We start from the raw sequence: 14,414 nt of genomic DNA, 5'->3' as shown, positions 1-14,414 counted from the left end.
ATAATATCAAACAACACCAAAGAATCATTAGACCCATACGCGCCAAAATCAATTGCACGATCCTGACGACAATACTTCACAAAAATTTTTCTTATTTCTGAAATTAAAATCAGTGCTGAAAGGACATCATTTTCAGACTATTGATGACATCAAAGCAAATTCGTCACAGACTTTAAAGGCCATTTCGAATGAAGCTATCCAGAACTGCACATCTATCTCTTATTGATACAAAAGTTCAATAATAAGGAGCGTGGCAATGATTCTCATTTTATCAAAATATTTAAATATAATTAACAGATTTTAAATCAGGTTAATCGATAATAAATATAATATCAGCCTTCATCGTATTATTATTAGTTATTTAAAAAGACGTGATAAAAAATATAATTTCAAGTAGTGGAAATGATAAGAATATACTTACAGAGAAAATAAATATATATGTACATATGAGGACTTATTAACAAAAATAATTTTTGAAGGCCTTTAGGGTTGTTAATCGAAATATTCTGATATTTTTTTACGATATTACTAACGACATTCAAATATGTATATGGTGTTTCTATAACAATGGGAAATTATCAATTTTTAATATACAGAATGACAAAGATTAAAAAAACCTTTGTAATTTTTTTGGTAGGTACGTCAAAAATCATTACACTAATTGGGTTAAAATTTTTATCAATTATGTTTATTTAGGATGAAAATTTCAAATTTTGGTCAGTTTTGAATAAAAGTAGGTAACACCTACACAGATGAAAATCAACAATTCTTTCGAGAAAGCAGCGATTGCTTGATACGTAAGATTAAGAACAAAAAAAAACAAATTAATTTAGAAATAATCCAAATATTTTGGATGCTGGTTGGTGTTTTCACACCCATCCAAAATATTATTATCAAGTCTAATTATTGAAATAATCTTCACACTCTTGGCAGGTGGATCAGTTAAGAGGGCTCTATAGCAAATAGGCAACCAGCAATACATTTTTATAGATTTTATTACACAGTTTATCTAAATATGGATCAATGCACAAATAACAGACTTTCCTCCATTCTAGCGCAGATTTTCTATAAAATGGACTTAGTTTGAAACTCAAATTACTTTTTGGTGTAAAAGAAATTGTAATTTATGATGCCGCTTGTTCAAAAGCGGCAAATTACAAATTTTTTACACCAAAAAGTTATTTCAATTTTAAACTAATTCTATTTTATAGAAAATCTGTTTCAGAATGGAGGAAAGTCTGTTATTTGCGCATTAATTAATTTTTTGACAAACTGTGTAATAAAATCTATAAAAATGTATTGCTGCTTGCCTATTTGCTATAAAGCCCTCTTAAATCAAGAAAGTTTTCCATAATTTTCAGCAAAATCGGCATATTTTGAAAGAAGTAAAAAATCCAGGTTTTCAAGATAAAAACGCTGTTTTACTTTTAGGTAATTCATTTTATATTAAATCGAAGTATTAATTCGTTTACTACGGTGTAAATCAATTCAAGAGTTAGATAAGTTCATGAAGAAACTTCGTCAATTTATTCATCAATAAATTGTCAATGTAAAACAGCTATAATTCGTCAAGAACTTGATGAATAAATTCATGAAGTTATTTGACAGCAGATTTGGTGCATTACACTTGTCCAAATTCTTGATGAAGCGACTTCATGAATTAATTGAACAATAAATTGTCAATGTAAAACGGCTTTAACTTATTTCTAAAATAAGTTAAAAATATTTATTTTGAACTGACAAGAGTAAAAAAGTTTAAATCACATTTGCACCGCATATAAAAAATAACTAGCTCCCTTTACAAATCAGCTCAAAATGCTTCCCAAAATATGATCGAAATTCTAACAAATTTTTCACCCTGTAAATTAAAGAAGAAGCCATTGTTTAGTTCTATTTTGACATCGAATGGGTTTTTAATATACAGGGTGTCCCACTAAGTTCGACGAGGTACGATATTAAGGAAAGTATAGGCCCTAGAACTTCGGGTAAAGAATTTTGATGAATAAATCGACCAAAAGAAATCGCTGGAAATAGTTTTCAAGTTCGTAGCTCGGCCGCTAGGAGACTACCAAAACATAAAGTTGAATTTTTCTCAGAAATGTTTCCTATTCACGTACAGGTATATTAAATAGTACGAATATGAACAGCCGGATTCATTGCACATAACTATTATTATTGACATTTTGTTCTATCTCTCGACACAAAGGGTGGGGGAAGCTCATTATCGTACTTCGCCGAACTTAGTGGGACACCCTGTATAATTTCACAGATTCGTTTATAAACTTCCACAATTTCTAGCAATGACAAATGTATCCAACCAGTACTGCACAGCGGTATACACGTCGTATTCATGATTTCCACATCTAGGAAAATTTACTGACTGATTTTAAAAAATTGTAATAAAAAGTTATCTATGTATGTAATTACTCATATAATCAGAGAACCTACTAGAATTACTGCAGGTGGCAGTTCCTGTTTGGATAATATCATGACTAATGTCGAATCTTACAGATTGACTTCCGGTAAATGCGATCCTAATTTAGCCGATCATCTCGGCGTTTTTGTTAATATACAGACATGATCTGATATTACCTGTAAAGGTTCCACTAAAACTAGAATAATTTCCAGAAATAAGGTTTGTCTATTTGCGAGTGAGGTCAGGGAAACAAAATGGGACAATATTTTTACTCTCAACTGTTCGGACTTTGCTGACACTTTTTTAGACACCCTGCGCAACATTGCAGAAACAAATTTTCCTCTAAAATATGTGTCTAATAAATCGAATGGATTGAGATGGTTCAATGACAGGCTCCGAGAGTTACGCAGCGAGTTAATATATGCTAGGGCTGTTTATGACAATGAAAAAACAATTGAAAACTGGGCAATATACTGTAATGTCAAGAAGACATATAGAAAAGCTATAAAAACTGAAAAACGAAATTCTTACATAAATGAAATCTCCAATTCTACTAATAAAACAAAAACAATATGGAACATAGTAGATAATGAAAGGAAAACTAAAAAGTCAGTGTTTAAATCTAATTTGATCTCATCCGATGATTTTAATTTACATTTTTCTAATATTTGTAACACAGTTACTCAATCAATTGATGACAGACTCATTAATCCGAGAGATTTTTTAATTAAGGCACCAAAGCCCTCTTTTTCTTCCGTCCGGATAATTATAGACCGATTGCAACTGTCCCTGTAATCAGCAAACTTTTTGAAATAATTATAAAGCAGAGATTAACCAGTTACTGCGAGAGCAAGCATATTTTCTCTGATTCCCAGTTTGGTTTCAGGAAGAAAAGATCTACACTCAAAGCATTACTGTCAATGATTGAAGCTATTGTAGAGGGATTTGATATCGGTATCAATTCAAATGCTATAATGTGCGATCTCACGAAAGCATTTGATTGTGTCAACACAAAAATTTTAATACATAAATTAGAGTACTATGGAATCAGAGAAAATGTGCTTAATTTGTTTACTTCGTACCTATCTAACAGGCAACATTATGTAAGTCTGAATGGAATTGAGTCTGGCTTACTGCAAGTTGAGAACGGAGTTCCCCAGGGTTCTGTTCTGGGACCCATTTTGTTTCTCTTATATATTAATGACTTACCTTACTCCGTAGGTGATGCCTTTTGTATTATGTTTGCGGATGACACTACATTAATTACAAGGGACGACGATTTCAGTTTAAGCAGTCTACAACTTTCTAAAAATTGGTTTTCTTCGAATAAATTAAAACTGAATGAATCCAAAACCCAAAATATCTTATTTAGTACCGACAAGAGGGTTACAAAATCAGAAGTTAAAGTTCTTGGGTTGGTTCTTGACTCCAGATTGGAATGGTCGTCTCAGATAGATCATATTGCTTCTAAGTTGTCGTCGCAAATATTTTGTATGAGACAATTGAGGCGGTCGCTTCCTTCTAAAGTATTGCGCACGGTTTATTTTGCAATTATACATAGCCATTTATCCCATGGTATCACTCTATGGGGTAATTCAAATGTGGCGCATAAGTTATTTGTTTTGCAAAAGGCTGCTGTTCGCATTATTGAGGGTGCCCTTTTTGGTTCACATTGCCTACCACTATTTAAAAAATTTCAAATTATGCCACTACCATGTATTTATATATTCCAATCGTTACTGCACATACATCGTGGGTTGGACAAAATTCAAAAGCATTCTAACATGCATTCCTGTAACACCAGATATGCCGATACTTTGGTTGAACCGTTTTCTAGAATACGCACAACAAAAATCAATAAGTTAGATGTTAAGTTATACAATCACTTCGACAAATGTTTTAAAAATGTAAATGTCACTAATTTAAGTTTTAATCAATTTTATAACTTGAGTAAAAGCCTTCTATTGGACAAATGCTTTTATAGTGTGCAAGGTTATTTTAACTGGTCGAACACAAACCATTAATCATTAATATTATCAGTGACTTCAAATGTACTTTTATTGTACGTAATGTGGTCTTTAAATAAAGAGTAAAGTAAAGTAAAGTAAAGTATAATTTATTGTCTATTTTTCTAAAATCGTTTTAATAACATGTATTATAACAAAATAAATGGTCAAAGATTTAATAAATTCCTTTTTTTAATCAATTACACACTGCATTCCTATTTACTATTTTCAGAGTTGCATTCTTCTTCCCATTTTTCAGGGTTAACAGTAACTGGCTCCAAAAGGACCTTGAAATCGTCCAATTGACAATCGAACGCGCACCCTGGCACCGTCAGATTCAAAAGCTCGTCGTCGCTTTTTCTATAAAACAAATTCACGTATTTACTACCTTCCGTTGTTTCTTTCACTTCCCATATTATCGTAGCAGCGAAACTAACAGGAGAAATGTCATTTACACCCATGGCGTCCAGTACCGACACCAGTTCAGTGTCATGCGAGGAAAACATTAAAAATTTTGGTTTGTTTTCTACGTTATTCGAAACGTCGTAGAAATAACTAATAAGATAATTGAAGAATGGACCCGCTCTTAACCGTTTCATTTCACCAGTGGCGGTACGTCCCGCATAAGTCAACCCCGCCAAGTAATCCAACTCTGTCTGGTTTAATGTCTCTGCCCAAGACGGTATAAAAGACTCGTTAAAGTTCCTGTAACAGTAGAAAATGGACCTTATCAACCTAATTTCATCGGTACTAGTAACGTTCAATCCCGATTGTTCAGAGACGTATTCGTAGAGCTCGGCGTGTTCTTTATCGATCTGTTGGTAGAACTCGGAGCTTTTGCTTTCGTCATACAACTTGTCCCATCTGGGACAGGACTTCTTCATGGCTAAGACGTTGTCGTCGGCTCTGGCGACGGTATGGATCGGTGTGGGCCTCCAGGGCAGATCCTTGTTCCACACCTGCCACCCCCGTGGAGGGTAAAGGCCGGCTAGATTGGCAGCGGCGGACATCAGGGTGCGATCTACATCGGTGGACATGACCAGGATGTCTTTAGGTGAGTATTGCTCAGGTAGGAACGTGCTATATCTGTCCCTAAACCACTGGCCCAGTTCGTAATGGCGGTTTATGCCCTTCTGAAAGTTATAAATATATTTTACGTAAATGGTCGTTTTCAAGAAATAAAAATAAAAATTTCTATATGAAGTGTTACTATGATGAATATACAGAACGTGTTCTACTATGGAGTTTTCAAATTGATAATGTAGGCATATGTTAAAATTAAAACGTCACTTTCAAAAATACCCTCTAAAATAAATAACATAATCATGTTTTTTATCACATTCCGTTAGATTTGATCGAAATAACATTAAATAGAACAGGGTCGATAATTTTTGAAACCAAAAAAAATTATAGTAGGATGAAACCCATTGGAAAAGAAAGAGAATATAACAGAAATGAAAGGAAAAATAATTTACGGGAGATCTGAGGTCGGGAAGGGGTAGGGGGTGAGTTTTTAAGGGTAAAAAACGGTTTCCCTTGATTTCCGGAAAAACTACAAGTCTTATGGAAAAAAGTTAAATGGCAAAGTTGTAGGTAATAAAAAGATCTACAACTTTTGTATTTACACTTTTTTCACATAACCTCAAAATTTATGTGAAAAATTCAAATAACCAAGTTTTTGGTTTTTTATTTTTATCTTTTACAAAAAAATTTTTTTTTCACGAAATTTGGTGAAAACTTACCTATTTATGTCCCAAACACGCTGTAATTTTTTTGATTTGAAATATTTATTTTTTCACCTTATTTTTACTTAATATCGAAAAAGCACCCTAATTTTCAATCGAAAATTCTCACGTCAAAATATCTGCTTTTTTAAAAACGTCGGTGGGCTTTTTCTTCGTTGAAATCTCTACTTTCTGATGGTGAAAAAAAATATACATTACTATGGTAAGTTTTCTCAGGAAATGCAAAGAAACGAAAGAAGATTCTACAACTTTCTCAAAATATTGTAGATGTCTTATTAAATATTAACTTTATTAACTTATTTGGTTGTTAATTATAATAGTATATTTCGACTTGTAATTTTTTTGTTTATCAATGTAACATGGAATCTTACGTTTTTCGAGTAATTAAAGTGTAAATTTTAATAAATAGCTCAAAATTGTACATAATGATTAGAAAAAAATTTTCGGATTCTAGTTCGTTTCTTTGCATTTCCTGAGAAAACTTACCATAGTAATGTATATATTTTTTTACACCATCAGAAAGTAGAGATTTCAACGAAGAAAAAGCCCACCGACGTTTTTAAAAAAGCAGATATTTTGACGTGAGAATTTTCGATTGAAAATTAGGGTGCTTTTTCGATATTAAGTAAAAATAAGGTGAAAAAATAAATATTTCAAATCAAAAAAATTACAGCGTGTTTGGGACATAAATAGGTAAGTTTTCACCAAATTTCGTGAAAAAAAAATTTGTTTGTAAAAGATAAAAATAAAAAACCAAAAACTTGGTTATTTGAATTTTTCACATAAATTTTGAGGTTATGTGAAAAAAGTGTAAATACAAAAGTTGTAGATCTTTTTATTACCTACAACTTTGCCATTTAACTTTTTTCCATAAGACTTGTAGTTTTTCCGGAAATCAAGATAAACCGTTTTTTACCCTTAAAAACTCACCCCCTTCCCCTTCCCGACCTCAGATCGCCTGTAAATTATTTTTCTTTTCATTTCTGTTATATTCTCTTCCTCTTCCAATGGGTTTCATCCTACTATAATTTTTTTTCAATTTTTACCATTTTTGAAGGCTTAAGCACTGGTCTAAAATTCGCGGAATTATATTGGAAGTATTCATTCAAGTTTCATTACATTGCTAATAATTATGCAGTACCAACAAGAGCCAATAGTATTAAATTGTATAGGGTGTCTCAAACTCGATAGTATGGGTCTACTGTGAGGAAACAAAAAAATTAAATAAAAGGACCCCGCACAAATCTTATGGAAATTGGGTCCCGGTCAAATTCGCTGAATTTTTGATATGTGATAGAGTTCATCATACTGGTCAATTGTCTCAATGGCCACAAAGCTCAAAAATGGATAGTTTGGCCGGTACAGAGCTTTAAAGCTCCGAATATCCTCCACGGATTTATGTATATGCGCAGTGTGTATAGACTTTTGAAATAGCCTATTTCATTTTTTTTATTATCTAGGTTTATATTTTTGAGGTTGCTGAATTCAGATCTGTTGTTAGATTTTCAAAATTGACAGTTGGCAGCTGTCAACTAGCTGTCAATTTGCTATAATAAAGCCAGAAACTTGTTTTTTTATGATTTATTTTTTTTTTTTTTTAGTTCGATAAGTTCAAAGACGATATCAAATCAATAACAATGACTATCGGCAGCTGTCATTTAGCTGTCAACAATTCTTCAAAGTCCGGTAATAAAGTCAAAAAATTATTTTTTGTTTATAACTTCAAGTTTTTTAGATAAGTGAATATAAATATGATATAAAATTATGTAGTCATCAGCTTACAGCTGTCAACAAGCTGTCAACTAACTGTCAAAATGCAATAATAGAGCAAGTAACTTATTTTTTGTGCTTAACTTTGTGGATAAGAAATCAAACATGATATAAGTTTATGACATCACTTTTGAACTCAGTGATCTAAGCAACTTAAAGCTTTTTAAAAAAAGTAACTTTTTGACTTTATTATTGCATTTTGACAGTTAGTTGACAGCTTGTTGACAGCTGTAAGCTGATGACTACATAATTTTATATCATATTTATATTCACTTATCTAAAAAACTTGAAGTTATAAACAAAAAATAATTTTTTGACTTTATTACCGGACTTTGAAGAATTGTTGACAGCTAAATGACAGCTGCCGATAGTCATTGTTATTGATTTGATATCGTCTTTGAACTTATCGAACTAAAAAAAAAGAAAGATAAAACATAAAAAAACAAGTTTTTGGCTTTATTATAGCACATTGACAGCTATTTGACAGCTGCCAACTGTCAATTTTGAAAATCTAACAACAGATCTGAATTCAGCAACCTCAAAAATATAAACCTAGATAATAAAAAAAATGAAATAGGCTATTTCAAAAGTCTATACACACTGCGCATATACATAAATCCGTGGAGGATATTCGGAGCTTTAAAGCTCTGTACCGGCCAAACTATCCATTTTTGAGCTTTGTGGCCATTGAGACAATTGACCAGTATGATGAACTCTATCACATATCAAAAATTCAGCGAATTTGACCGGGACCCAATTTCCATAAGATTTGTGCGGGGTCCTTTGGGACAAGTGGTGTTAAATGGGATGAGGTAAGCTCCATTTTCAATCGAAAGTATTATCTTTAGGATTTGACAGAAACGACTAATGACGTCGTCAATTATTCCTGTTAAGAAGCTCTTTTTTTGTATTGGAGAAATTTTTCTGTATTACTTCCCGTTTAAAAGTATAAGCAATATCGTCCTAAAGAGTCTGAAAAGAAATATCACGTAAAAATCACATTAACGATGGAAGGATCAAGTAGTCGTTGGAAAATAATTGAATGTTAATAATAACAATAATAATAATATCTCTACTCCTCATTCTAACTACGAGAATTAGCCCAGAAGTCGGAGACATGTGCGAGAGAGGAGGCGGCATATTATTATTAAGCAGGCCGCATTTGCGCCCAGGAACGACTTAAGTTGGTAGGCCCTAACCACCATTCAGTGTAGGAATGAGAGAAACCTGGAAAACTTCATTAATTAGGGGGGCGGTCAAATGACAACCGGTGTCAATCTCTCACATTGACCCAAGCCAACATTCTTCCACCCTACCATACCTGCACAGAGGGTGCCAATCCTCCATACAAGTATAGCTAATCTACGGTCTACTGGCCGCGGGTTACGATGATTTTTGAGTTATTTTTGGCGATCTTGTTAGGAAAATTCTAGGAGATGACGTCCACGTCCAGGTTCGGGCGCACCAGGTGTCCGGGGGGTGTTCGCCGATGCCACATTTGAATTCAGCGACCCAAGAAACCCCCGGGCGCTGAGTTTCTCTCTTTCTCCGCTTGAATTTTGGGAGAGCCCCACGGAGATGACGTTCATCGGCGTTCCTGAGCTCCAGGTGTTCGGGGGGTCAATTTGAACCTCATAATCGTGATCAGCGACCTCGAAAACCCCCGAGTACCCGATTTGGGCCAGTTCTGACTCTTATTTACAAAGTTTTGAAATCTTCCAAAAGGCGTCTCAAAAAATGCATTTTTTGAATGCATTTTTGGCTGCAGCAATGCAATTTCCGGTTTGTCAGAAACACAAAGGAGCCACATTTTTTTCAAAAAATTTTTGGAAGAGAATGCAAAAAAAACGCATTCCGATCCATCTTTATGGAAAAAATTCCGAACTTTTGGCTTTTTTAGTGCTTCATTGCCTCGACTATTGACTTATACCAATTCACCCCTTTGGACTCGAGTACTTTTGGTTGAGTCTGGTGCAAGTATTGTAAAAGTATCTTGCATAAGAGACGATATAAATTTCAGCAATAGACACAAAACAATCTGACACAATTTGGCTATTTCAAGTAAACTTGAAACAACTTGTATTAGAATTGCACACGATTGTGCTACCTGGGATGTTGCTAATTTGCGGCGAGTCACAAAGAAGAACTGTAGAGTTATATCGAGAAAGGTATCCAGAGCGCCTCATTCCTGATCATAGAATCTTTACAAGAATGGAGGCGACCTTACGACGAAATGAAGATGCACTTTCTGTTCGGAAAAATCAAATAATTGACCGAAGGGTAAGAAACAATGTAAACAATACAGCTAGACTGTATTTTGAACAAAAACCACGAAAAAAACTCGTCTATTAAATGTCGCCCCATCAGTAAATAAAATCTTATCGAGGAAATCTGGATTTTTCGTTTGCATATTTTATATAAACTGAACAAATTGTAGGCGAGCTGGTAAATCTTGAGGCAATAACTGCTGAACCGGAGTATAATCACATGGATGGAGCATTTCTTTTTTCAAAATTCTACAAATGGACGATTGGCTTACCCCCGTTGCCGCACTTAACTGACGAATACGAGTAGTAAAATTTTCTCTTCTTCATCGACTGTGATAGATTTTGGATTACCATGGTTACTTTTTGGTCGCAAAGATGCAGATCCGCCTAAGCGATTGTAAAGATTTCTGAATAGTTTATAATTAGGTAATCTATTTGGGTACAATTGCACATATCTTCGGGCCGCCCCATGTTCATTAAATTCGGCCTGGGCAAAAACACAAATCATACCTTGCATGCATGTCACTGTTGGAAAAATTATTATGCCAGGGCATTTTTAGATCACTAGCTAATAATTTTGAACGAATAATAAATCACACGCATGCAAAATACGTTAAGATTTATTGACACAAGCCTACTTAGAAAAGAAATAGCAAGCCTGAAAGAAAATCACCACAAAATACATTGAAACTTTTAAATGCAAATAACTCAGAAACCGATAAAGTTAGGCGACGACCAAAACAAGACTATATTTTTTATGTAGAATTAAACGTTCTTTTAGATTTTTAACTTTTTTTAAGCATAGCTCAACAGATAAAAAAAAATATATTCTGATTTACCTAAATTTTCAGTCATAAAATTGAAACCTTGAACACCCTGTATTTCTTAAACCAGCGACATTCGTATAAGGCATGATGAACTCAAACATAATATTTTGGTGTCTAGTATCTCCAGTTTAGTATTAATCCATTTTTTCTGACTCACCCTGTATATTTTGCACATAAATATACAACTTTTTTTGAGATCCCAGGGTGGGTACAATTTAAATATTTTATTTCTCAAATTTCCTTCGAAATTCCTGCCTCACGATAGTTCCCTTTATGGGCCTAGGAATCATCTTCTAAAAAACGCTATTCACTTTTCACCAGATACTACTACTAAAATAGAATTATCCAGATTTAATACGCGGAATTTTATAATATAATTTTAATTACTTAATTGTTATTTAATTATATATCATATGCGGGTGTCAATGAGCTGTTAAGATAATAACTCTGACGCACGTTAAAAATATCAGATAACGCGACTCTAATATCCAACTAATAACTACATACACATAGTCTATATTTACTTACATTGGTCAGTTGGCCGAAACCCATTGGAAAATTGTCCAATGTAAAAAACTGGTCGGTGGGAAATGATTTTGCTGGTGACCTGTCCCCATGTCTGAAATACTAAAGGAAAGAAAATATTGGATGGTGTTCATATGAGGTCCTAGTATGATTTTCTAACGACTTAATATGTATTATTTTTACACTTCCAACTCACCACAGCTACCGCCAGAAGTTTATCTAACTTTTCAGTGGGTGCGACGAAATAGTTGCATTGTACGAGCGTAAGTAAAACTGTTAGAATAAGTTTATTCATGGCCTTCCCAGTCAACTATGTACACCACTTATAACTATTACATTGCGTGAAGTTCCCACTTTTTTTGTATTTAGATAATCAATTCATTAAAATCTTCAAACTGGCTTTTCCTTATTCAGATAATAATAGAAGAGTGGGGTAATCGTAGTATCAATAAACTTGATTTGAACAAGAAGCCAAAAAGGTGACATTCTAAAACAAGAAATATTTAGTGCACACATAATCTTTGTCTAAAAATAGACTGCAGAAAGGACCCCGCACAAATCTTATGGAAATTGGGTCCCGGTCAAATTCGCTGAATTTTTGATATGTGTTAGAGCCCATCATACTGGTCAATTGTCTCAATGGCCACAAAGCTCAAAAATGGATAGTTTGGCCGGTACAGAGCTTTAAAGCTCCGAATATCCTCCACGGATTTATGTATATGCGCAGTGTGTATAGACTTTTGAAATAGCCTATTTCATTTTTTTTATTATCTAGGTTTATATTTTTGAGGTTGCTGAATTCAGATCTGTTGTTAGATTTTCAAAATTGACAGTTGGCAGCTGTCAACTAGCTGTCAATTTGCTATAATAAAGCCAGAAACTTGTTTTTTTATGATTTATTTTTTTTTTTTTTTAGTTCGATAAGTTCAAAGACGATATCAAATCAATAACAATGACTATCGGCAGCTGTCATTTAGCTGTCAACAATTCTTCAAAGTCCGGTAATAAAGTCAAAAAATTATTTTTTGTTTATAACTTCAAGTTTTTTAGATAAGTGAATATAAATATGATATAAAATTATGTAGTCATCAGCTTACAGCTGTCAACAAGCTGTCAACTAACTGTCAAAATGCAATAATAGAGCAAGTAACTTATTTTTTGTGCTTAACTTTGTGGATAAGAAATCAAACATGATATAAGTTTATGACATCACTTTTGAACTCAGTGATCTAAGCAACTTAAAGCTTTTTAAAAAAAGTAACTTTTTGACTTTATTATTGCATTTTGACAGTTAGTTGACAGCTTGTTGACAGCTGTAAGCTGATGACTACATAATTTTATATCATATTTATATTCACTTATCTAAAAAACTTGAAGTTATAAACAAAAAATAATTTTTTGACTTTATTACCGGACTTTGAAGAATTGTTGACAGCTAAATGACAGCTGCCGATAGTCATTGTTATTGATTTGATATCGTCTTTGAACTTATCGAACTAAAAAAAAAGAAAGATAAAACATAAAAAAACAAGTTTTTGGCTTTATTATAGCACATTGACAGCTATTTGACAGCTGCCAACTGTCAATTTTGAAAATCTAACAACAGATCTGAATTCAGCAACCTCAAAAATATAAACCTAGATAATAAAAAAAATGAAATAGGCTATTTCAAAAGTCTATACACACTGCGCATATACATAAATCCGTGGAGGATATTCGGAGCTTTAAAGCTCTGTACCGGCCAAACTATCCATTTTTGAGCTTTGTGGCCATTGAGACAATTGACCAGTATGATGAACTCTAACACATATCAAAAATTCAGCGAATTTGACCGGGACCCAATTTCCATAAGATTTGTGCGGGGTCCTTTACATTAGGTGTCTCAGTTGTATTGTTCCAATGGCATATTTCCATTACTATAAATTTGAGATTTGGGGCATCTGAAATATACCTAAACCCCTTTAAATTGAGCCTAATATTAAAATTGTTTCACTTCCGGTTTAACTGGAAACGACCGTAACTTTTTTATTTTAAGTGATATCCTGTATATTCTGCTTACAATTTGAATTCTACAAAAAATTCCCTTTTTCGTGAAGTATTACACTTTGTATTTAGACTTTAAAACAGAAGTAAATTCCATTTTAAATGTTTCCAAAATTGGGATTGTACATAAATCAAAGCGATTTACAAAAACTAAAGCAGGTTTTGCAATTATTTGAATAAATTTGATTGTTTACTTTGACAGTTCATGAAGTGTTATTAAAATTTGTATTAATAAGTTGCTGCGAATAAAATTGATACATATTCAAAATTAATAACAACGATTTTACAAATCAGGAAAAGTTGGATATGATCCTAATTTATGGGGAATGCAGAAAATGCATGATACCTTCCGTGAGCGGTATCCTGACAGGCGTATGCCTTGCCAAGAGCTACGTACTTTACACATAGATTTGATAGGATACTATGGATGGAGCCAAAACCGACTTTCTGTGCATTATAGCTGTTCCAACATAAACTGCCATTATTCCATGGCTAGAAATTGGCCTCAATGATTTGGGATCGAGGGGGATTACCCCTCTTTATCCTGCCTCATCTCGTGTAGGCCTGGACAGCCTTCGTAGGTGGGCCCCATCCGTCGTCTACCCCGACCGCAAATGCGGCCGGTGTAGGCGCTTTGTGGGACCTCCTTTTGTCCTGGCTGGGCCCCGCCGGCTAGGGCCCTTTCTTCTGGCGCTCTTCTTGCTTCGCCGGCTCGTCTGTGTAAACCCCGGGGGTAGTGTCATGTTTATGTGTGGTATGGTTGGGTAGGGTAGTGCGGCTATGCAGCCTGGGATGCGCTTTGCTAAGGTGGCCCT

The 14,414-nt window shown here is 33.8% G+C and overlaps 1 protein-coding gene across 1 annotated transcript; it reads right to left on the bottom strand.

Moving 5' to 3' along the window:
* Nucleotides 1–4,547: 4,547 nt before the first annotated feature.
* LOC108906986 (lysosomal acid phosphatase) lies at nt 4,548–11,902 on the bottom strand. The gene is made up of 3 exons (XM_018710439.1): nt 11,753–11,902; nt 11,560–11,658; nt 4,548–5,555 (listed from the first exon to the last, which is right to left on the bottom strand). The coding sequence occupies exons 1-3, from the start codon at nt 11,849–11,851 to the stop codon at nt 4,638–4,640; spliced, it is 1,116 nt and encodes a 371-aa protein (XP_018565955.1). The 5' UTR covers nt 11,852–11,902; the 3' UTR covers nt 4,548–4,637.
* Nucleotides 11,903–14,414: the final 2,512 nt, after the last annotated feature.

The sequence above is a fragment of the Anoplophora glabripennis genome, unplaced genomic scaffold, assembly GCF_000390285.2.
Source record: "Anoplophora glabripennis isolate ALB-LARVAE unplaced genomic scaffold, Agla_2.0 scaffold317, whole genome shotgun sequence".
In the NCBI taxonomy this organism is placed as follows: Eukaryota; Metazoa; Arthropoda; class Insecta; order Coleoptera; family Cerambycidae; genus Anoplophora; species Anoplophora glabripennis.
Note: the sequence above shows the minus strand (reverse complement) of the source record. Positions and strands in the feature narration are given on the sequence as shown.

Coding starts and splice junctions, on each gene's coding strand:
- LOC108906986 (XM_018710439.1), bottom strand. CDS start 11,851: ATGAATAAACTTATTCTAACAGTTTTACTTACGCTCGTACAATGCAAC. Junction 11,659..11,752: donor AACTTCTGGCGGTAGCTGTG/GTGAGTTGGAAG, acceptor TCTTTCCTTTAG/TATTTCAGACATGGGGACAG. Junction 5,556..11,559: donor GTTTCGGCCAACTGACCAAT/GTAAGTAAATAT, acceptor TATAACTTTCAG/AAGGGCATAAACCGCCATTA.